Genomic DNA, 23,723 nt, shown 5'->3' on the forward strand with positions numbered 1-23,723 from the left:
GACAAAGTAATGTGCTGTTCCTAATTTTTTTAATACTGCAAATAGCACAAATTTTGTGCTAAAATCTGAAAGTGAAATGTATCATTTTTAATGGGATTAAGTTTATTCCTCTCTTCTCCAATAAAAATGAGGTTAAATCAGCGCGTCGTACATGGAAAATGGATTTTTAGACTTAAGTTTAGTACATTAACAGCTTCCTTAACTTGTCTAAAATATTAGATTGGCTTCCTGAATTTTGCAAGTGTCTCACCAGTTCCATAAACTTGCTTATTTCATATCACCAGCTCCCTAAACTTGTCCATAAAAGTAGATTAGCTCTCTCAACTTTGCAAGTGTTTCACCAACTCCAGAAACTTGCTTACTCTGTAACAACTAAATATAAAAACCATAATACTAACTATCTATTCTCATTCATTCAATCTCTCAAACTTAGAAAACTAACTCTTATAATAGGTTGAAAGGTAGTAGAAAAAAAAAAAAAAACTAATGTAATCTTATACAATATTATCTCTCATTGTCCAATAAGTTGACAAAAAAAAACTAATGTGCTGTCCCTAATTTCTTAATGCTGCAAATTTGCGCAAATTGTGTACTAAAACGTGAAAGTCAACTTGTTTGCTTTAATATATTGAATTTCTCCTGCATATATACATGGATACCAATTCAAACAACAATAAGTGTTGAACCATGGCACAGACTGTGTCTCCAACCTCCATTGTGTTCACGGTTCAAAGGGGTGAACCTGAACTAGTAACCCCAGCCAAGCCTACCCCTTATGAATTCAAGCCATTATCAGACTTAGATTGGTTTAGAAACCAGGTTTATTGCTTATGGTTTTATCCCCACAATCCCTCCAAGAATGGGGTTGATCCTGCCAAGTTGATTAGATCTGCTATTGCTGAAACACTTGTTTTTTACTATCCATTTGCTGGTAGGATTAGAGAAGGTGCTACCGGCAAACTTACTGTCGAATGCACCGGCGAAGGTATCTTGTTTACTGAGGCTGATGCTGATGTTACTCTTGACCAATTCGGATATCCGCTTGTACCTCCATTTTCATGCTTGGATCAGCTCCTTTATGAGGAACCTGCCTCTGCTGATATTCTTAACTGTCCTCTTGTACTTATTCAGGTATGAAAAATTCTGAAATCTAGTGATCTATGTTGCATTGAAATCAAAGTTAATTAGATCTTTAACTTTCTAAAATTACTAATTAGATCTTCAATCGTATTGAAACTACCAATTGTATCCCTAATTCACAATTTTAGATGGTTATGGATCTCATTGATTTTCAAAGGAATAAGTTGAGGATCTAATTGATAATTTTAGGAGGTTATGGACCTAATTTATTTCAAGGAATAATTTGAGGGCCTAATTGATGATTTTAGAAAGTTATGAACTTGATTGACTTATTAATATTTTATTGGTATTGCTGAGAAATCCTAAATGACATATCGGAAAAAACAAGAGGAAGTATAAATTGATTATTAATTTCTATTAATTTTATTAATTAATGGTTGAGATACATTGGACTTCACCTCTAATATATTGAATCCCAACTTGAGAGGATCCAAATCATGTGTTAGTGATTAATTATTCTTGAATTTACATACATTAATCAAGTAGGTGAAATTAATTCATAGGTGACACGCTTGAAGTGCGGGGGTTTCATTTTTGGTGTCCGTTTAAACCACATCATGTGCGACGCTTCTGGCACAGCTCAATTCCTATCTGCAATCGGGGAAATGGCAAGAGGAGCAACTTCTCCGTCTGTGTTACCAGTATGGGAAAGACATGTACTTAACTTCATGAATCCACCACTTCCTGAACACAATCATGATGTATCAGAATCCGATCCTCTTGAACATGATCTACGTTATAAATCTTTCATCTTTACACCAACTGAAATCTCAGCTCTACGCAGATATCTCCCTCTTCATCTTCGCGATTGTTCTACATTTGAAATAGTAACTGCATCTATTTGGAAATGCCGTGTTGCTGCACTTCAATTGGACTCAAAAGAAGAGACAACGAGTTTGATTTGGCCGGTTAATCTACGTAGTAATAATAAGCTTAATCATTATATACCATATGGTTATTATGGGAATGCACTTGGTTATTCAATAGCAAGATCAACTGCTAAAGAAATATTAGAGAATCCATTATGTTATACGTTACAACTGCTACGAAATGGTAAGGAAAAGGTGAACATTGATCAATATCGCGACGAATCAGAAACAAATTCAAATGCAAGTAAGAGGAACTACTTTGTGTCGGATCTAAGACACGCCGGGTCAGAAGATGTAGATTTTGGATGGGGTAAAGCTTTGTATGGTGGTCCTCTTATGTGTATGCCAACTTTTGGGTGGTACTATCAGATCCAATCGAAAGGAAAAAATGGGATTGTGTTTCCATTTTGTTTGCCAAAGCAAGCAATGGACAGATTTGAGATGGAGCTTAACAATATCTTAAAAGATCAATTATTTAGTGATGAAGAAAATGCTATTATATCCAAGCTTTAAAATGTCTTCTCAACAAAATATACAATATCATAAGCAAGTTTGATCTCAAGTATTGCATCCATAGTTACCAAAGTTTACTTTCTTCTGTTTCAATAAAATTATTGAATTTTCATTTTTAATTTAATAAAGGCATTCCAATCAATTCAGGAAGAAAATGTCATTCAACCAGTGACATGACAATCTCGTTGAAAATAACTTTTACATCTTACATAACAGCCACGTGCAACCATGTGCATACCACATAACAAAAAAATGGTTATCACATGGTAGTTTTAATTACATAATTTAATTAAGTAATTAAAAAATATATTTTTCGTTGGCTTTCACGTGGCAATTTAAAGTACGTAGTTTTTACAGTTTTTCCAACTTTTAAGAAACTCAAATTTTCATTAACCAAATTCTAGTTTTAATTATCTCAGCTTTCTCGGGCTTTAAGGATAGCAATTTTCATTTACCAAATGCTGCTTTTAGCTGGAAAAGCTGCTTTGAGGGTTTGAGAATTGAATGTCTATAGAGAAAGATGACATAATTAATGTGAATTTAGTACGATCATCAAAATGCCAACCCAAAATCTTTCGTGACTACATAAGACATCGATATATATTCATATGTCAATCCGAAGGAAAATATTATGCTTTTTCTGATTGTTGATCAAAATCAAACCTTTCAATTATTATGAATTCAACGATGAAATCGAAAGTGTTTGGTCTTTAATTGTCGAACGAAGCTCAAATTGTATATCAATTGTGACAAACGAACTATCAAGTTAGTAAGATGACTAAATACTTCACGTTGTTGGACTCCTTTCTTTGAAACAACAAACCCCAATTTTTTTACCTATTCAATGCCAAAGATGCATTTATCGGGATTAAATTTCATGTGATATTATAAAAAGATAACGAGGGCCATGTTAAGTCCTACCGAATGGTTGGCCTCTTGAGAATTCATGATATGTCATCTTTGAAAGATGAGGTGGCGCATGCAAGTGCCACTTCATCTATTAAAGATGAAATATCAACAATTTTGTGTGTAGGATGTCCGAATGAGTCAACTATAGGTACGTGATATATTTTTAAGGCTAACTTTAGGTGTATGATAGGTTTTTAAAACTAACTATAAGTATTGATATGCCATTTTAAAAGTTAAAGGTGTCAACAAGACAAAACTTGACAAATTTAAGGTGTAAATATGCATTAAGCTTTTAGAATTATTATAACTTGTAAGGTTCCTCGCACTATTATTAAAGCGAACCTTAGGCCTCTATAAGTGGCTCATATTCAACTTGATCATGAGACAGTTTAGCATAGGGATGTACATCAACCGAATATCGAACTGAATCGATTGTAGTCGGTTTTTCGGTTCGGTGTCGGTTTTAGTTTTAGATTCATTTCAGCATTCGGTTTGACAAAAAATGTAAAAAACCGAACCTCACTGAATTACGCATATTCTACATTATATATATATATATATTAAATGTTACAATTTTAGTTTTTCTTAATATGGTTGAGATAATAAACCAATATTGATATATATTGGAAGTATTTCAATTTTTTTGTTGTTGAGATGGATGTGTGGTCATACGAGAAAGGACCAGGTGAGTAATGAAATAATTAGGACAAAAGTAAGGGTTACATCGATTGAGAATAAAATGAGGGAAAACCGACTAAGGTGGTTTGGCCATGTAAGACAAAGAGCGTTTGATGCGCCGGTTAGGAGGACTGAAGAGTGGCAAAGGGATGTAGTGGTAAGGGGTAGGGGAAGACCTAAGCAAACTTGGAGGAGGGTGATCGATAGTGATATGAGTCTATTGGGGATTGAGGAAAATATGGTAGTGGATAGGAAATAGTGGAGGGAGAGAATTTGTGTCGCTGACACGACTTGATTTCATGGTTTTATATGATGGTTCATGTTAGCCGACCCCGAATCATTTCGGGACTAAGGCTTTGTTGTTGTTGTTGAGATAAATTTAATAAGGAAATATAGTAATCTCTATGTGTTGTTTTATATTTTTTAACTAATTCAATTTTACATAATATTTAATTCGGTGTCGGTGTCAATTATTAGTAATTTTGGTATTCGGTTCGGTTTGGTTTTGAACGACACATAAAGAAGAAGAAGAAAGTCAGCTTTCCTTATAAGCGGCTTTCACAAGTGATACAATTTGTACAACTTTCCCAACTTTTAAGGAAATAAAATTTCATTTGCCAAACTTTGCTTTTAGCTATTCTAACTTCCGCAGCTTTTAAGGAAAGTAATTTTATATTTACCAAATGCTGATTTTAGCTCTAAAAATCGAAAAACTACTTTTAGAATATTGAAAAGCAAGGCAAACCTGACCTATAAGTGGTAGAGAAATTAAGCCGGATCACATAATTAATGTGAGTTTGATCCAGTCCTCGAGATGACAACCCTGCCTTTTTATGACAACATGAGACGTTGACAGTCTACTGAGCTTGATTCTAATTCAGACGGGTGCGCTTAACAGATGGTTTATTGGACAGAGCTTCTGACTTCTCAGAAATTAAGATTAGGCGTGTGTTTAAATAGTTAAAGCTTATATATGAGATAAATGAGTTAGAGCAAGCAATATAATCAGAATCCATAAAGGCAGAGTTAGGAAATCGTTACTCAACATATTTATATTAGTTCAGTCTCTAGCCTACGTTTAGTCCTCAGAATACCTTATTCTGAGCTTTAATCCACTAAAACACTCTTTCACGAGTAGAACATACACCTTTATACAATAGACAGAGCTTCTATAAAATACATTCCTTTACACTCACACTCAACTATCTATCTCTCTTGTTATTTGCCTATAACTGAAGCAAACAACAGAGCTTCTGATTTTTATGAATACAAAATGAGTTCTAGTATAGAACATAATGAAGATCTATATCTCTAATGGACTAAAACAAATATTGGAATAATTGTGTATTACAAGTATTGCTCTAATTTCACTTGGAAATTGTGATCTCTTTTTGCAGCTATAATAATTTTGTCATCTTTACAATGAGCATGGCATTTGGGTGATTGTGGAACCACAGTTTTGTAGATGGATGACTGTTATTATTATTATTTGTCAAAAGGGTGATTGTGTGGTTATCACAGTTAGCAAATCAAAGACTCTGACCTAACACCATCTGAAATGATGACATGACAAAGCATATTTTTGTCCATTTTTTTTAACTTTTCAAAATTCAGAAATATTGGTTTTTATTAATTTTTATGCTCCTTTTGAAGAAGAAGATGAAAAATGAAGAAGGAAAGAACGAGACAAAAAAAAATTATTAAAAAAATTATATTTGTCATTTGTCACATCATTTCTTACAGTGTTAGGTCAAAGTCTTTGATTTGCTAATAGTGATAACCACAATCATTCTTTTGATAAAAAAAAACTCACAGTGTTCGATCTGCAGAATAATGTAATCAGAATAATGTAATCACGAAGGTTTCTTTTAAAACCAACCCTAACTTAAATAAGACCACTTTTATCAATATGATGTTAAGGTAAAATGAGAATATCAATAAGTTTGTGATATATATATATATATTTTTAGGTGTCTCATTTTCCAATTATTAGAAGTGGAACTCAAAATTTTCAAAGGAAAAAATACAAAAATAAACCTTGTGGTTACATATGTTTTCGAACAACACTCATGTGGTTTAAAAGTTTGCAAAATGGTACCTTGAGGTTCATTCCGTTAGCAAACACATACCAAATTGACTAACGGTATTAAAAGTCAAAGGGAAAAGAGTTAATTTGATCCTTATATTTATTTATTTTATAAATTAACCTTATTATTATCTAATTATCAGAAAAAAAATCTCAAAATAAAAAATAAAAATCAATTACACCATTTTCACCATTTCTCTTTAATTTTTTTTTATTTTTTTTCTTCCTTCTCTCTCCTCTCACTCTCCTCTTTGTAATTTCTCTCTAAAATCATTGAGTTTCACTCACTCTCACTCCCTTTAGATATATTTCAAGTATCTTAACAAGTTAATTTCTTCATTGCATAGGTTCCATCATCTGCATAATTATTCTATTCCAGTCACCAACATCAACAATTAATGGCAATCCACATTACAAAGTAGGCTATTATCATTCAGGATAAAAGATCAATTATAGATCAAAGATTGAAAACGTTAAATACTCAAAAAACCATAGAATCCATTGAAATTTGTCGCAGTTGGCAGCTGAATCCATGGATCAGAGATCAATAACACACATACAAATAATTAAAGAAGCGTTTGAGCGGCATTGGAAGACAAGAGAAATTGAATAAATCACCAGATAGATGGGAAGAGTCTTTGACTTTCTTGGCGAGGCCAGCACCAGCAACGGCATCACTGGAAGCAGAGGTGTCGGTAACGACCTCCTTGACCAAATAGACATAGGCGAAACCACCTTCGCCGAGCTGCCTAACGATCCTGAACCTGTTTTCATTGATCCAAACGTCTCCTCTGCCATTGACTGCGTCGTATAGCGCATTAAGCCCCGAAAACGTGCAGCCCATTTCTAAGCGTCCTTAAAGATCCAATCGGCAATGTCCGTCTCCTTCTTTAAGATGATAGCGGGCTAAAGAGTGATACTTGAAATACGCAGATGATGGAACTTATGCAATGAAGAAATTAACTTGTTAAATATATCTAAACGGAGTGAGAGTGGGTGAAACTCAACGATTTTGGAGAGAAATTACAAAGAAGAAAGAGAAAAAAGAAAAAAAAATAAAAAAATTAAAGAGAAATGGAGAAGATAGTGTAATTGATTTTTATTTTTTATTTTGAAATTTTTTTTGTGATAATTAGATAATAAGTGAGTTAATTTATAAAATAAATAAATATAAGAATCAAATTAACTCTTTGTCTTTTGACTTTTAACACTGTTAGTCAATTTGGTATGTGTTTGCTAACGAAATGAATCTTAATGTACCATTTTGCAAACTTTTAAACTACATTGGTATTGTTCGAAAACAGGTGTAATCACAAGGTTTATTTTTATACTTTTCCCAATTTTCAACTTAAACAACTTGATATTCTTACCATTCTAACAAATTTTAATTGGTATTATTGATTCTATTATTGAGTTAAATAAATTATATATATATATATATAAAGTTTTCTGCTGTGTTATTATGATTGGCATTTCTATACCTTAAATATTATTGAATTAGTTGAGAGAATGAAAATGGATAAAACCGAATGAATATTATTGAAGAGAAATACAGCTTATATAGCAGAGTACAAAAACTAAGTTGAGCTATGCTGAGCTGAGTTGAGCCGAGCTGAGTTGAGCCGAGCTGAGTTGTCAACTTATACAGCTGTCAACACCCACCCCTCAAGTTGGGTGAGCATATATCATCAAACCTAACTTGGATAAAGCTGTATGCATTTGAGCACTAGTAAGGTTCTTAGTTAACAAGTCTGCTAACTGCTCATGTGAAGGTACATATGGTGTGGAGATAAATCCTTGTTGCAAAAGCTCCCGCACTATATGGCAATCAATGTCGATATGTTTAACTTTTTCGTGGAATACTGGGTTAGCAGCTATGGCAATAGCAGCTTGATTGTCACATCGAAGTTGAATAGGTAGGCTTACATAAATCTGAATTTCTGGTAGCAGGTAACTAAGCCATTTTAACTCACAAGTTGTAGTTGCCATGGCTCGATATTCAGCCTCAGCTGAGGACTTACTCACTGTAGGTTGTTTCTTGGACTTCCATGAAATGAGACTATTACCGAGCAAAATACAATACCCAGTCACTGAACGTCTTGTAGTTTGACACCTGCCCCAATCTGAATCACAGAAAGCAGACAAAACAAAAGTATTCTGAGCTGAATAAAACAAGCCTAACTGTTTTGTGCCTTTTAGATACTTAAGCACATGAATAGCTGCATCCCAATGCATCTCTGTAGGAGCATTCATATATTGACTAAGTTGTTGTGTAATGAAAGCCAAGTCAGGACGAGTGAATCCTAAGTACAAAAGCCTGCCAATGATCCTCCTGTATTTGTTAATATCATGAATTGCAGGAGATGAAGTATTAACATCTAGATCATCTAATTGTATTCCACTTGGAAGAGGGCTGGAAACAGATGTACAGTTCTCTAAACCAATATCAATCAGCAAGTCGGTAATATATTTGCTTTGTGAAAGCAAAATGCCATCTTCAGACCTGTGTAACTCCACTCCAAGAAAATACTTGGCAGTACCAAGATCTTTAATGGTAAATTCCTGGTGTAAAGCAGCTTTAATTTCTTCTATTTGTTGCTGTGAAGAACCTGTCAGCAGCATATCATCCACATAGATGACAATGGCAGTAAAATGTCCATTTGATTGTCTAGTGAATAGACAATAATCATGTACGGATTTAGTGAAGCCCAAATTCTTCAAAACAGAAGTAAAAGCCTTATACCATTGTCTGCCTGCTTGCTTCAGCCCGTATAAGGATTTAGTCAATTTACAGACTTGACCTGGTTGTGCCTTTGTGTAACCTGCTGGTGGAGCCATATATATATCTTCATCTACATAACCATGAAGATAAGCATTGTTCACGTCCACTTGCTCTATTGGGCAACCATTTGCAGCAGATACAGCAATGAACAATCTTAATGTCACTGTCTTTGTAACTGGAGAAAAAATCTCTGTATAATCAACACCAAATTTCTGATCAAAACCCCTGGCCACCAACCTTGCTTTATACCTTTCAACACTTCCATCAACATTGTATTTAACTCTGAAAATCCACCTTGAAGTAACAGTCTGTTTGTCCTCAGGTAACTTAGTTAAAATCCAAGTTTCATTATCCTCTAAAGCTTGCAACTCCTTTTTCATTGCTTCCTGCCATGCAGGATGAGCATTGGCCTCTGCAAAAGTGTTTGGTTCCTTGACTTTGATGATCTCTATCAAGTAGGCTGAATGATCATCAGTACAAATCAAAGATTGGTCAACATGATTGACAACAAAATCCTGCATCCAAGCTGGAGGTTTAGAAATTCTGGTTGTGTGTCTTACAGGTGATATTACAGGTGTTGATGGTTCTGCAGAAATAGGAAAAGTAGGAGGAGTATCATTTGTGGGTGTCAGAGTTTGCATTGTTGTTGGAGAGGAAGGAGCATGTGAATTTTCAGAGACATTAACTGAGGGTGTATTGGTAGGTGAAGTAGTGGAGGGTAAATGTATAGGTGCAAAAGAGATATCTGAAGGTAAGACAGCGGTTTCAGAAGGAGGAATAAAGGCATCTGCTGTCTGATTCCTGGTATTATCTCCAGGAAACATGGATTCATAGAACTTAACATCACGAGAAACTCCAATCTTATGCGTTTCCAAGTTATACACCTTACTACCCTTTTGACCAGGTGAGAATCCTAAATATAAACCCTTATAGGATCGAGCTGCAAATTTATCCTTATGAGTTTGTGTATCTGTAATATAACAGAGACAACCAAAACTCTTGAGATCTTTGTAATTAGGATCCTTATCATAAAATTTGCTATAAGGACTTTGCCAATTCAGAACTTTAGTCGGCATAAGATTGATAAGGTAGGTTGCATGCAACATAGCCTCTCCCCAAAACTTGTTTGACAAACCTGCCTGGAAAAGCAAGGATCTAGCAGTTTCAGCTAAAAATCTATGCTTCCGTTCCACCACACCATTCTGTTGCGGGGTGTTAATGTAGGATCTTTGATGAACAACACCAAAATTCTGCAATATTTGTTGAGTTTGTTGACCAGTAAATTCTATGCCATTATCTGTTCGTATGGTGCAAACTGCAGCATCAAATTGTGTCTTGACCAGATGTAAAAATCTTTGAATTAATGAAGGAACTTGATCTTTGTTAGCAAACAAAAAGATCCATGTAATTCTAGAGTAATCATCCACAATTGTCAGCATATATCTAGCTCCTGTGATAGATGTCTGTTTGTAGGGACCCCAGACATCTAGATGTAAGAGTTCAAAAGACTTTACAGATTTTATTTCACTCTTAGAAAAAGAAAATATATGCTGTTTAGCCTTGTGGCAAGCATCACAAACAAGATCAGTTTGTTTACATGACAAATCTTTGATATGAGCTATTTTGCTAGATGAAATATGACCTAGTCTATTGTGCCAAAGCACCATATCATTTTCATCATTATTTTGTAAAACAACATTAGTAATAAAGCTATGAGAAATATCTTTCTTACTAGCTACTCCCAATTGTTGTAGTTGGTATAAGCCACCTGTTTGTTCTCCAATAGCTATGACCAAATCAGAATCCAGGGCCTGCAATACACATTTTCCAACAAGGAATTTAGCACATAGTTGATTCTCTTCAACTATTTTTCCTACTGATAGTAAATTATACTGAAAGGTAGGAATGTACAACACATTCTTCAGCTGTAATTGTGAGTTGATATCAACAACTCCAAAATGTGTAACAGCTTGTGTTGATCCATCTGGCAAATAAACTTTTCTAGGCATTCTTAGGCTCTGAATGCTAGAGAACAAATTTTTGTTGTTGCACATGTGAGCACTAGCTCCAGAATCAACTATCCATGTTTGGTTATCACTAGTTTTAACAGCATTAGAATTAATTGAGAGAGCATGAAAGTGTACAATACCACTGCAATCTCCCTTAGGAAAAGCAGAGAAATCAGTTCCAGTAGCTCCCGTGCCTCCCGTGCCTTTGCCGCTGAAATATTTGTGCATTTCCCTCTGCATCATCTCAGAGAATCCTTTATCAAACATTCCTGAAGAAGAGCCTTCAGTGAGCTTGTCATTTTGCACTTCACATGGAGAATCAATCTCATAGGCTACACAAGCTGCTTGAGGCTTCTTTCCTTTATAGTTCGACTTGAACCATTCCGGATAGCCAACAATTTTGAAGCATTCTTCCTTGACATGACCTCCTTTCTTGCAATGTGAACATTGCTTATCTGCCTTCGCAAGAGCAGTTTTCTTCTTAAGAGAATCAACATTGCGAGTATGAACTGCATTAACAGTTGGAGTAGAAAATTCTACTGTGTTCTCTGAGTCAGTTTGTTTCTCAACACGTAGAACCATAGAGAAAGCTGTATTTAACTCTGGATAAGGATCGATCAACAAGATCTGATTCTTAACATGCTCAAACTCATTATTTAAGCCACCAAGAAACAGCATCAATTGATCTTCGTTACAGTACTTCTGAACTCCACAACTACAAGAAGGAATAGGCCTCAAAGTTGCCATTTCATCCCAGACTTTCCTTTGTTTTGTGAAATAAGAAGTGACTGACATTGAACCTTGAATAATATTGTTTACCTCTTGTTTCAAACGGAAAAAGAGGATTCCATTGTTCGCACCGAAGCGTTGTTTGATATTTTTCCACAAAGCATATGCAGAAGTAGTGTAGAGAAAACCTTCAGCAAACTCCTTCGAAATACAATTGCAGATCCAGGAGGACACAAGGCTGTCTTCTTCTTCCTAGCGAATATGCTCCGGCGTATCTTCCTTTGGTTCGAAATCTTCCTTTAAGATGTAATCAAGTTTTCGCTTAGCTCGAAGAGCTCGAATCATCGCATAACTCCATGAGATGTAATTCCTAGTGTTGAGAAGCGTAGGAACCAGAATCAAACCAGGATTTTCTGTTTGTAGTGTTGAGCGAAACGAATCTGAAATTTGACTCATCTCGAATCTCTGATGCGATGCTGTTGGATTTTCTTCGATCGATTCTGCTGAAGAATCAGATTGATCGTCTTGATTTCCTTCGGTCGATTCTACTGATGAATCAGAGAAATCATCTTCAAGTCTCTCATCTTCGAATTCTGTCTGTAAAGCATGTAGATAGGAATATGAATGCTTTACCATTGAAAAAGCATGAATTCCTCAACCTTACTCTCTGATACCATATTGAATTAGTTGAGAGAATGAAAATGGATAAAACCGAATGAATATTATTGAAGAGAAATACAGCTTATATAGCAGACTACAAAAACTAAGTTGAGCTATGCTGAGCTGAGCTGTGCTGAGCTGAGTTGAGCCGAGCTGAGTTGTCAACTTATACAGCTGTCAACAAATATAAATGAAATCTGATGTGATGTTATATAATAATTAAGTTGACAAAGTAACTCTTTCAAAAAAAAAAAAAAGTTGACAAAGTAATGTGTTGTCCCTAATTTTTCTAATGCTGCAAGTTGCGCAAATTCTATGCTAAAATCTGAAAGTGAACATGTATATGCTTCAATGTATCATTTCTAAAATGAGATTGAGTTAATTGCTACCTCAATCACCATCATTTTTTAGGCATTAAAAATACGTACTTTCATCATCATTCTAGCTAACTCTATGCTTAGACCTTTTACTCCACATCTCTGGACCAGATCGTTACAAGTCCAACAACTTCGGTCTGGTTCATTCCGAACCAACACATGATAAGTAGAAAATCCCAATTGTAACAGTCTTGTCCGATGCTATCTAGATATTATCTATTTTGGTTCAAGTCCTAATTTTTCTTTTACTCTCATAAACGCAAAAAGCATTTCTCTCTATTTCTATTATAGGAATCACTTCTTCCTACCCTTGTTGCCATCATTTAGATCAATTTCTCGCTCAGACTTTCTACCTCGTGCACCGCTCCTCAGAACCGAGTTGCTCTAGCATGTATCTTGATTAACTATCTCTAAAATGAAATGAAATGTGATGTAATCTTATACTATAATATTATCTCTCTTTGTCCAAGAAGTTGACCAAAAACAAATGTGATGTCCCTAATTTTTTATTGCTGCAAAATTTGCACAAGTTGGTCTACTAAAATGTGAAAGTCAACTTGTATGAATTTATTTTTTTTATATGTATATATAGATACCAATTCAATCAACAATTACTATAATTTTCTAAGTGTTGAACCATGGCACGGGCAGTGTCTCCAACTTCCATTGTGTTCACGGTTCAAAGGAGTACACCTGAACTAGTAACCCCAGCCAAGCCTACCCCTTATGAATTCAAGCCAGTATCAGACTTAGATTGGTTTAGAACCCAAGTTTATAGCTTAACGTTTTATCCCCAAAATCCCTCTATGACTGGGGTTGATCCTGCTAAGGTGATAAAAACTGCTATTGCTCAAACACTTGTTTTTTACTATCCATTTGCTGGCAAACTTACTGTCGAATGCACCGGCGAAGGTATCTTGTTTACTGAGGCTGATACTGATGTTACTCTTGACCAATTCGGATATCCGCTTGTACCTCCATTTTCATGCTTGGATCAGCTCCTTTATGAGGAACATGGTTCTGCTGATATTGTGAACTGCCCTCTTGTACTTATTCAGGTATGTTAAATTCTGAAATCTAGTCATCTATGTTTCATTGAAATTAAAGCTTTCAATGGTTCTTTCTTTAGATTAAAGTTTGGCTTAATACATCATCGACTTCCTGAACTTATCCATAACAGTAGATTGGCTCCCTGAACGTGTCTCACCAGCTTCCTAAACTTGATTATTTCGTATCACCAGCTCCCTAAACTTGTCCGTAAAAATTGATGAGCCTCCTGAACTTTGCAAGTTTCTCACCAGCTCCCTAAATTTGCTTATTCTGCAAGAACTAAATAAAAAATTATAATACTAACTCTGATTAAGGTACAAAAATACCCAAGTAATTAATTTTACCTCTAACATCTAAAATAATGCAATTTTACCCCTAACATTGGAAGCCAAGAGCAATTTTACCCCTGCCATTGATAAATTGAGTTAATTTGAGAAATAATTCATCAAACCGTCTTCTCGGTCAATCATTTTATCAGTAACAAATCACAAACATATGTTGGGATGTGAAAAAAATATACTGAATTTTTTATGAATTGGACAAATAAATTCAAAAAAATCACCAAATTTATAAATTTGTTCTTAGCTACGGGTAAAATTGCACCATTTTAGACGTTAGGGGTAAAAATACTCTTGAGCTAAAACGTTAGATGTATTTTTGCATCTTAATCCGAGTTAGTATTATGATTTTTGTATTTAGTTGTTATGGAATAAGCAAGTTTAGGGAGCTGGTGAGATACTTGCAAAGTTCAGCGAGCTAATCAATTTTTATGGACAAGTTTAGGGAGCTTGTGATACGAAATAAGTAAGTTTGGGGAGCTAGTGAGACACTTATAAAGTTGAGGGAGTCAATCTACTATTATGGACAACTTCAGGGAGCTGTTGATGATTAGGACTTAAAGTTTTATGATAGATCTCTTTGATTTTTCAAGAAATGGGTTGAGGACCTAATTGATAATTTTAGAAAGTTATTGATCTAATTGATTTCCAAGGATAGATTGACAATTTAATTGATTTTTATCTAATAAGTTTAGGATGTAATTGATGATTTTAAAAGGTTATGGACTTCATTAACTTTTATTGTATAAGTTAAGGATCCAGTTAGGCTTTAAACCTTAAACTTAAAGTTTTAATAACCTTCTTAATATTTTATTGATATTAGTGAAAAATCCTAAACCACATATTCAGGTATGAAAAATTCTCAAATCTAGTGATCTATGTTCCATTGAAATTAAAGTTTTCATGATGGATCTTTTTTATTTTCAGGACCTAATTGATAATTTTAGAAGGTTATTGATCTAATTGATTTCCAAGAATAGGTTGACAATCTAATTGATTTTTAAGTAATAAGTTTAGGATTCCAAGAATAGGTTGACAATCTAATTGATTTTTAAGTAATAAGTTTAGGATGTAATCGATGATTTTAGAAGGTTATGGACATGATTGACTTTTATTGTATAAGTTAGGGATCCAATTAGGTTTTAAAAACCTTCTTAATATTTTATTTATATTAGTGAAAAATCCTAAACCATATATAGGAAAAACGAAAAAGAATATAAATTAATTATTAATTTATGGGTAAATAATTTATTAGTCCCTTACTTTTTATCTAACACACTGTTTAGTCTTCCTATTTTAAAAAACATATTATAAGGTTCCTAACTTTTGCCAATATTAACTCTTTTGTCCATTTGTCTAGTTTTTTTAGACTTCTAACCATTATATTTTAGGATAAACAGATATATATAAAAATAACAGAGTAACATGGTCAACTTGTATTGTCCTGTGGTTGTCCTAAAAGCTAAGATATGTTCAGTTAAAAATCTAAAAAAAAATAGATAAAAGGACCACAAAGTTAATATTGGTAAAAAAGTAGAGACCTTAAAATGTGTTTTTCAAAATAAATGGATTAAATAGTGTGTTAGGTAAAAACTAAGGGACTAATAAATTATTTACTCTTAATTTATTGATCTGTTGATTTTGTATTTACTGGTTGAGATTTTAAACTTCACCACTAAAGTTGAAATTCAATTTGAGAGAATTTAAATCATTTCTCACGATGTAGCTAATGATTAATACATGTACAAGTAGGTGAAATTAATTTGCAGGTGACACGTTTGAAGTGTGGGGGTTTTATTTGCGGTGTCTGTATAAACCATATCATGTGCGACACTATTGGTACAGCTCAATTCATATCTGCAATCGGGGAAATGACAAGAGGAGCAACTTCTCCGTCTGTGTTCCCAGTATGGAAAAGACATGTATTTAACTTCATGAATCCACCACTTCCTGAACACAATCATGATGTATCTGAATCCGAGAGTACTAATGATCTGAACATTCCTCTTGAACACGATTTATGTTATAAATCTTTCATCTTTACACCAACTGAAATCTCAGCTCTACGCAGATATCTCCCTCTTCATCTTCACCATTGCTCTACATTCGAAATAGTAACTGCAGCTATTTGGAAATGTCGCGTTGCTGCGCTTCAATCAGACTCAAAAGAAGAGACAACGAGTCTGATTTGGCCCGTCAATCTGCGTGGTAATAAGCTGAATCATTATATACCATGTGGTTATTATGGGAATGCACTTGGGTATTCAATAGCAACATCAACTGCTAAAGAAATATTAGAGAATCCATTATGTTATACGTTACAACTGTTAGAAAATGGTAAGGAAAAGGTGAACTTTGATCCATATCGCGACCGATCTGAAACAGATTCACATGCAAGTAAGAGGAATTACTTTGTGTCGGATCTAAGACATGCAGGGTTAGAAGATGTGGATTTTGGATGGGGTAAAGCTTTATATGGTGGTCCTGTTATTTGTATGCCAACTTACGGGTGGTACTATCAAATGCAATTCAAACAGAAAAATGCGATAGTGCTTCCATTTTGTTTGCCAAAGCAAGCAATGGAAAGATTTGAGATGGAGCTTCACAATATCATAAAAGATCAATTATTTAGTGATGAAGAAGATGCTATTATATCCAAGCTTTAAAATGTCTTTTCAACAAAATATACAATGTCAAGTTTCATCTCAAGTCTTCTAATTAAATTGTGTTGATAGTTACCGAAGTTTAGGGTCAAATTTTATTTGATTTCAACAAAATTATCCAACTTTCGTTTTTAATTCAATAAAGGGATTCCAATCCATTCATGAACAAAAAGTCACTCAACCAATGTCATGACAACCACGTATAAAGAGTTTACGTACTTTTATGCATAACATGACAGCTGCGTGCAACCAAGTGTATACCATCTAAAAAAGGACTGTCATATGGCAGGTTAAAATGCATAGTTAAATTAAGTAATTAAAAATATATCTATTTTGTCATATGGTTGTCACGTGGCAGTTTAAAGTACGCATCTTTTACAGTTTTTCCAACTTTTAAAGAAATAACAGCTTCATTTACCAAGTTATGCTATTAGTTGTCCTAGCTTTCAGAACTTTTAAGAACAATAAGTATGCATTTAATAAACACTGCTTTTAGCTGCGAAAGCTGCTTTTAGAGTTTGAGCAACGTCAAACTGACCTTATAAGTGACAGAGAAAGATGACATAATTAATGTGAAATTGGTCTGATCCTCAAGATGTCAACCCCACATCTTTCGTGACGACATGAAACATCGACATTCATATGTCAATCCGAAGGAAAAGATGCTGCTTTTTCGGATTGTTAATCAAAATAAATATTCCAATTGTTGTGAATTTAACAATGAAATAAAAAAGAAATATGATAACCAAACTATCCACTCAGTAAGATGACCGAATATTTCAGGTTGTTGGCCTACTTCCTTTAGTGGAGTGGCAAAAGGATGTAGTAGTGAGGAGTAGAGGAAGACCTAAGCAAACTTGGAGGAGGGTGATTAAGAGTGATATGAGTTTATTGGGGATTGAGATAAATATGGTAGTGGATAGGACAGAGTGCATGGAGAGAATTTATATCACTGACACGACTTGATTTCACGGTTTTATATGATAGTTCATGCTAGCCAACCCCGAATCATTTCGGAACTAAGGCTTTGTTGTTGTTGTTTTATTTTCAAATTTCAGTAGTGACAGATACCATTTACCCCAAGTCTTCCGCAACATAGTTTTAGAGGAGTTAGGGGTAAATTTTGTCTCTACGGTTATTAATGGGAAAAATAACTATCACCCATCTATTGGACAAGATTCATTTGACACTATCATACAAAATGGTTAATTTTTGTCCTAGTTCAAATTTTATCCCCTTGTCAATTTTATCCTTTTTATCAGTACATATTGATAGAATCCCTTGAGTAGGTTTTTAATAAGTTTAATGCATGTTTACATCCTTAAACTTTGTAAATTTTATCTATTGGCACCCTGAACTTTTTAAATAATCCATCACACATTTATAGGTGGCTTTAAAAACCTATCACATTTGTAGTAGATATTAAAAACCTGTCACACACCTAAAGTTGACTCATTCGGACCTCACACACACAAAATATTGATCTATCATCTTTGACATATGAGGAGACATAGCGAAAGAACTAATACGTTTTTCTTTTTTCTATAGTACGCACAACGACCTCGTCTGTTAAAAATGACAGATCAACGATTTTGTGTGCAAGAGGTCAGAATGAGCTAACTTTAGGTGTGTGATAGGTTTTTAAAATCAACTATAGGTGTGTGATATGTTTTTAATATCAAATATAAGTGTATGATAGGTTATTTAAAAAGTTCAGAGTGTCAATAAGCAAAACTTGCCAAGTTTAAGGGTTTAAATATAGGGATAAGTACAAAAAAAAAATACCTGTGGTATACACATTTTGCGAACTCGAACCTGTGGTTTTTTTTTTTTTTTGCAAACAGAGGTCTGTGCTAAACGTCGTTAGCAAACAGAGGCAAAATTGGCTAACTGTGTTAAAATTCAAAGAGAAAAGAGTTAATTTGGTCCTTATATTTATTTATTTTATAAATTAACCCCCCTAATTATCTAATTATCACAAATAAACCCCAAAATCAAAAATACCATCTTCTCCATCCCTTTTTAATTTTTGATTTTCTCTCTCTTCTCTCTCTCCTCTCCTTTCTTCTTCTTCTTCTTCTTCACACACCAAACCTTTAACTCTCCACTGCAGCCCCACTTTCCTTTCTTTTCTCTTCAACCAAACACACAATTTCTCAATTATCAATTTCAATTTACACAAACATGGCTTCATCTTCTCTCCCTTCTGCTTTCTTGCTCAGAGCTTTTCTAAACCTTTTGTTTTCTTCCAAGATTCCAGCTAACAAGCTCCCGCCGGGGCCCCGTATCGTACCTATCATCGGACACTTAAGATGGTCGAAAAATTGGAGATTGAATTGATCTTCCGTTTCCTTCACTCGAAGCTCGGCCCCATAATCACTCTCCGCATCGGATCTCAGCCGTCCATCTTTGTCGCCGACCATTCCTTTGCTCACCAAGCCTTAGTCGAGAACGGGATTGTTTTCTCTAACCGCCCAGCACCTACTGCTACAAATTTAATTGTTAGTAGCAATCAGCATACTATCAGCCAGTGGCGGATCAGGAATTCGTTCCTGGGGGGGCTAATTTAGGCTTATGGTTGACGGTAAATCCAGCCCGTAAAGGCTGGCAATTTTTTTCAGCTCCTAGTACCTTAAAAGTTTGTTTTTTTTTTTGTACCATTTTAGCCTCAAACCATACATTTTAAACCAATTCAATTACTCTAAAATATTGAAACAATACTAGCTAAATTAAATCTCCAAACCAAAATTTCGTACATTAAAACCCCTAAATTAAAATCTCAAGCAAAAGAACTCTTAAATTAAAATCTCATATATTTAAACACATCAAACAAAACTTCTAAATTAATTTAAACTACAATAAATCTTATGATAAGAAGAAAGAATGAGAAAAAGAAAATAAAAAGGGAAGGAGAACAAAACAATAGAAAAAAAAGGATTAGAAAAGTAATTGTGATAAAAAGAACAAGAGAAGAGAAGGAAAGTTGCGGCTTAGCTATATAACATATTTTACTTTTTTTAAATTAGGCCCTTACCAAAACGACGTCGTTTTGGTTAAGGGCCTAATTTAAAAAAAAGTGCCCAGCCCATGGGCTGGGCACCTAGGCCATCTCCTTCTCGACAGAGAAGGAGATTAGGTTTCCTTCTCTGTCGAGAAGGAATACACAGCAGCACCCATGGATGCTGCTGTCTGCAACTTTTTTAAGGGGGGGGCTAATTTTTTTAGGTCTATATGTTTCTAGGGGAAGCGCCGGCACCGTGGGGGCTGGCGCCCCCACGGGCGCCGGGCTAGATTCGCCACTGCTATCAGCTCATCCTTTTACGGTCCTACTTGGCGCCTCCTCCGCCGGAATATCACATCGGAAATACTCCATCCTTCACGGGTGAAGTCGTATTCCCATGCTCGCAAATGGACTCTACAAATTCTCCTCCAGCGCTTCCAATCTCAGTCGAATTCCGGCGATCCTATTAGCGTTTTGGATAATTTTCGATACGTTATGTATTGCTTATTAGGTGTTATGTGTTTGGGAGAGAAACTTGATGAGAAACAAATCAAGGAAATCAAGAGGGTAGAGCATTGTGTTGTTAGCAATGAACTGAAATTCGAAACACTTAATTACTGGCCGGCATTGACTAAATTCTGTTAAAGAAACGTTGGTCGGAGTTCATCAAGATTCAGAAGGAAACACATGAAGTGACGATGCTTCCATTGATAAGAGCAAGAAAGAAAGTGAGTGAACAAAATCAGGAAAATCAACAAAAAGAAGAAGAAGAAGAAGAGAGGAGAGAGAAGAGAGAGAAAGAAGAATGAAAATTAAAAAGGGATAGAGAAGATGGTATTTTTATTTTTATTTTTGATTTTGGGGTTTATTTGTGATAATTAGATAATTAGGGGGGTTAATTTATAAAATAAATAAATATAAGGACTAAATTAACTTTTTTCTCTTTGAATTTTAACACCGTTAGTTAATTTAGCCTCTGTTTGCTAACAGCATGTAACACATACCTCTGTTTGCAAAAAAAAAAAAAAAAATACCACAGGTTCGAGTTCGCAAAAAGTGTATACCACAGGCATTTTTTTGTATTTATCCCTTAAATATACATTAAACCATTTTAATACAAGGAGGTAATATTGAATTACTTCGTGCCAAAATTAATCTTTCATAACAATTTTAAGGCTAATATATTGACTTTTATTTGTAAAAGTTGGAGTTTGTGCAATTGTGAGAATGAAAAGATAAAGAACTTCAAGTGCAAAGGATGCTGGCAAGTAACTATTTTGCCATTGGCTTAATACATCATTAGTCCTTAAACTTATTCAAAAAGATTGATTGACTCTCTAATTTTTAAAGTGTTTTGATAGGCCCTTCAACTTGTATAAAATATTCAATTAGCACTTTGAACTTACGTAAAATGTAATCAATTAATCACTCAATTGCAAAAGAGTAAGTTAAATGTGGAAAATATATTGCATGCGTCTAAAAAAAAGTAAAACGACGGTATGTGGTTCTAATATTAGAGAACATAAGTTTATAGTTGAGCAAGTAAGAACTTTCTTCTTAATCTATTCTTGAATTATGTCATAACATTCAAAGATGCGTGCAATACATCTTCTACATTTAACTTTTTTTTTTTTGCAAACGAGTTATCAATTGATTTTATTTTACATAAGTTCAAGGAACTAACTGAATATTTTATACAAATTGATGAGTCTATCAAGATACTTTAAAGTTCAAAAAGTCAATCAACCTTTTTTACACAAGTTCAGAGGGCAAATGATGTATTAAGTCTTTGTCATTATATTAAAGACTGCTTTTGTTAAACATGCATCATAATGGATTATTGTTTTTTTGCTTAATGCATCATTTGCCTTCTGAATTTGTCCAAAAAACTTGATTGGTTTCTTGAAATTTTAAAGTATTCTGATAGCTTCTTGAACTTGCATAAAATGTTCAGTTAGCTCGCTGAATTTGCGTAAAATATAATAAATTAATCACTCGGTTGTAAAAAGGTAAGTTAAATACGGAAGATATGTTGCACGTGCTTTAGAATGTTATTACATAATTCACAAAATAGATTAAAAAAATATTAAAAAAGAATTTCTTACTTGTTCAACTATAAGACTTTTTTCTTCTCTCATCTTTGTTTCGCGGATGATCTTTTCTTGTTTGCTAAAGCTGATGTGAATTCAGTTAGAGAGCTTTATGGGATTTTGATGTGAGGTGTTTTTTAGCGGTTTGAGTGATTGTGACAAATCTAATATCCTTAATATCTTGTCTTTTAAGGAGGGTAAGTTGCCTGTAAAATATCTTGGGGGTGCCTCTGATTTCTTCGAGGCTATCTAAGCGTCATTGTGCTATTCTTGTTGATAAAATTTCGGGAAAAATTGATGCTTGGGCTGCAAAGGTTTTATCTTTTGCAGGGCGTGTTCAATTAGTTATTTCTGTTCTTCGGAGCATGCAGGTTTTTTGGATGGGAGTGTTTTTTATTCCCAAGGAGGTGATTAAAGCTAATGATAGAAAATGCAAAAACTTTTATGGTCAGGTGCTAGCTCTATTTCATTCAGGGCAAAAGTTTCATGGAAGTATATTTGCTTACTGAAGTCTGAGGGGGGGCTTAGGTATAAAAGATCTTACTTTTTGGAACAAAGCGGCTGTCGGGAAACAAATATGGGATATCATGTGTTGCAGAAATACTTTGTGGGCGAAATGGGTTATTGAATATAAATTTTTGAGTTTTTGGGGGCATTGTGAAGCCATTTGATGCAAGTTGGTGTTTGAGAGGGCTGCATAAGATTAAAGACGAATTTAAGGATATGTTTTGTTATAAATTGGATAATGGAAAGAAGTTTTCGTTCTGGTTTGACCCATGGTTGAATAATAAAAGTATCAGTGAGATTGTGTCCGATATTTCAGTAGAAGAAACTGATATCCCAAAGAAGGCTAAAGTGGCTGACCTTTGGAAGCAAGAATGGAATTTACCTGACCCTAGTAATTCTGATACTGCTTCTGCTTGGGAGCTTATTCGTGGTTTGAGCATTGGGGTGGAAGAGGATGTTGTTACTTAGAAACATTCTAAAACAGGGTTATATTCTGTGAAAAGTGCTTATATTGTTTTAGTTCCTAAAAAGAATAAAGTGACTTGGTGAATTATTTCTTAGGGTTAGAGGCACATTCCTAAGCATAGTTTCTTTCTGTGGCTTGCGCTTCGAGGTAGATTGGTTGTTAAGGCTAATTTATATAAGTGGAATTTGTCTATTGATTCTAAATGTATCCTTTGTGGAAGGCAAGATGAAACCATTGCTCACTTATTTTTTGAATATTAAGTGAGCAGGGATATTTGGAGAAAGCTTTTGCATAAATGCTAGATGTCGTATAATTCAACGCACATGTATAATTGGAGAAGAATTATCAGTTGGTATGTTAGAAGGGCTCGTGGGAAACCTGTTAATGCTGTAATTCGAAGGTTAGTTTTGAATGCAGTAGTGTATTAGATGTGGAGAGAAAGAAATGAAGTGGTTTTTTTTTTTGTCAAAAGGTCTTTGATCCTCATAAAGTGCTCAACAATGTTTATTCTTGTGTTAAAGCTCAGGTACTAAGCAGGAATTGTTATTATAGATCTCATGTATGTAATTGGGAGGTGTGGCATTAATGTGAGGACTGATTGATTTTTATGTAGTTGTTCCTGGATTTTTTTTATGCTGCTGTAGTTTGGGTTATTCATGGTTTTTGTTTCATTTTTTTGGTGCTGTAGTTCCTTTTTATAAGATGCTGAGTTTTTTTGTAGTTGTGGTTGATGATTTTTCTTTGGGTTAAGGATGTGCCTTTGTTTTATGTACTTTGTGCTTATTTTGATGTTTAATATAATATATTTTTCATAAAAAAATAAAAACTTTTTTTCTCTAATTTTTTTTTATATAAA

At 34.3% G+C, this 23,723-nt stretch overlaps 2 protein-coding genes across 2 annotated transcripts; both read left to right on the forward strand.

Annotated features, from left to right (window-relative positions):
- The first annotated feature begins 687 nt into the window (after nt 1-687).
- On the forward strand, nt 688-2,522 carry LOC136200471 (benzyl alcohol O-benzoyltransferase-like). Its single transcript, XM_065990847.1, has 2 exons — nt 688-1,131; nt 1,644-2,522. The coding sequence occupies exons 1-2, from the start codon at nt 688-690 to the stop codon at nt 2,520-2,522; spliced, it is 1,323 nt and encodes a 440-aa protein (XP_065846919.1).
- A 10,868-nt stretch (nt 2,523-13,390) lies between these two features.
- Nucleotides 13,391-16,806, forward strand: LOC136200472 (benzyl alcohol O-benzoyltransferase-like). The gene is made up of 2 exons (XM_065990848.1): nt 13,391-13,810; nt 15,910-16,806. Exons 1-2 carry the CDS (start codon nt 13,391-13,393, stop codon nt 16,804-16,806), a joined length of 1,317 nt encoding a protein of 438 aa, XP_065846920.1.
- The last annotated feature ends 6,917 nt before the right edge of the window (nt 16,807-23,723 follow it).

This window comes from Euphorbia lathyris, chromosome 7 (assembly GCF_963576675.1).
Source record: "Euphorbia lathyris chromosome 7, ddEupLath1.1, whole genome shotgun sequence".
Lineage (NCBI taxonomy): Eukaryota > Viridiplantae > Streptophyta > Magnoliopsida > Malpighiales > Euphorbiaceae > Euphorbia > Euphorbia lathyris.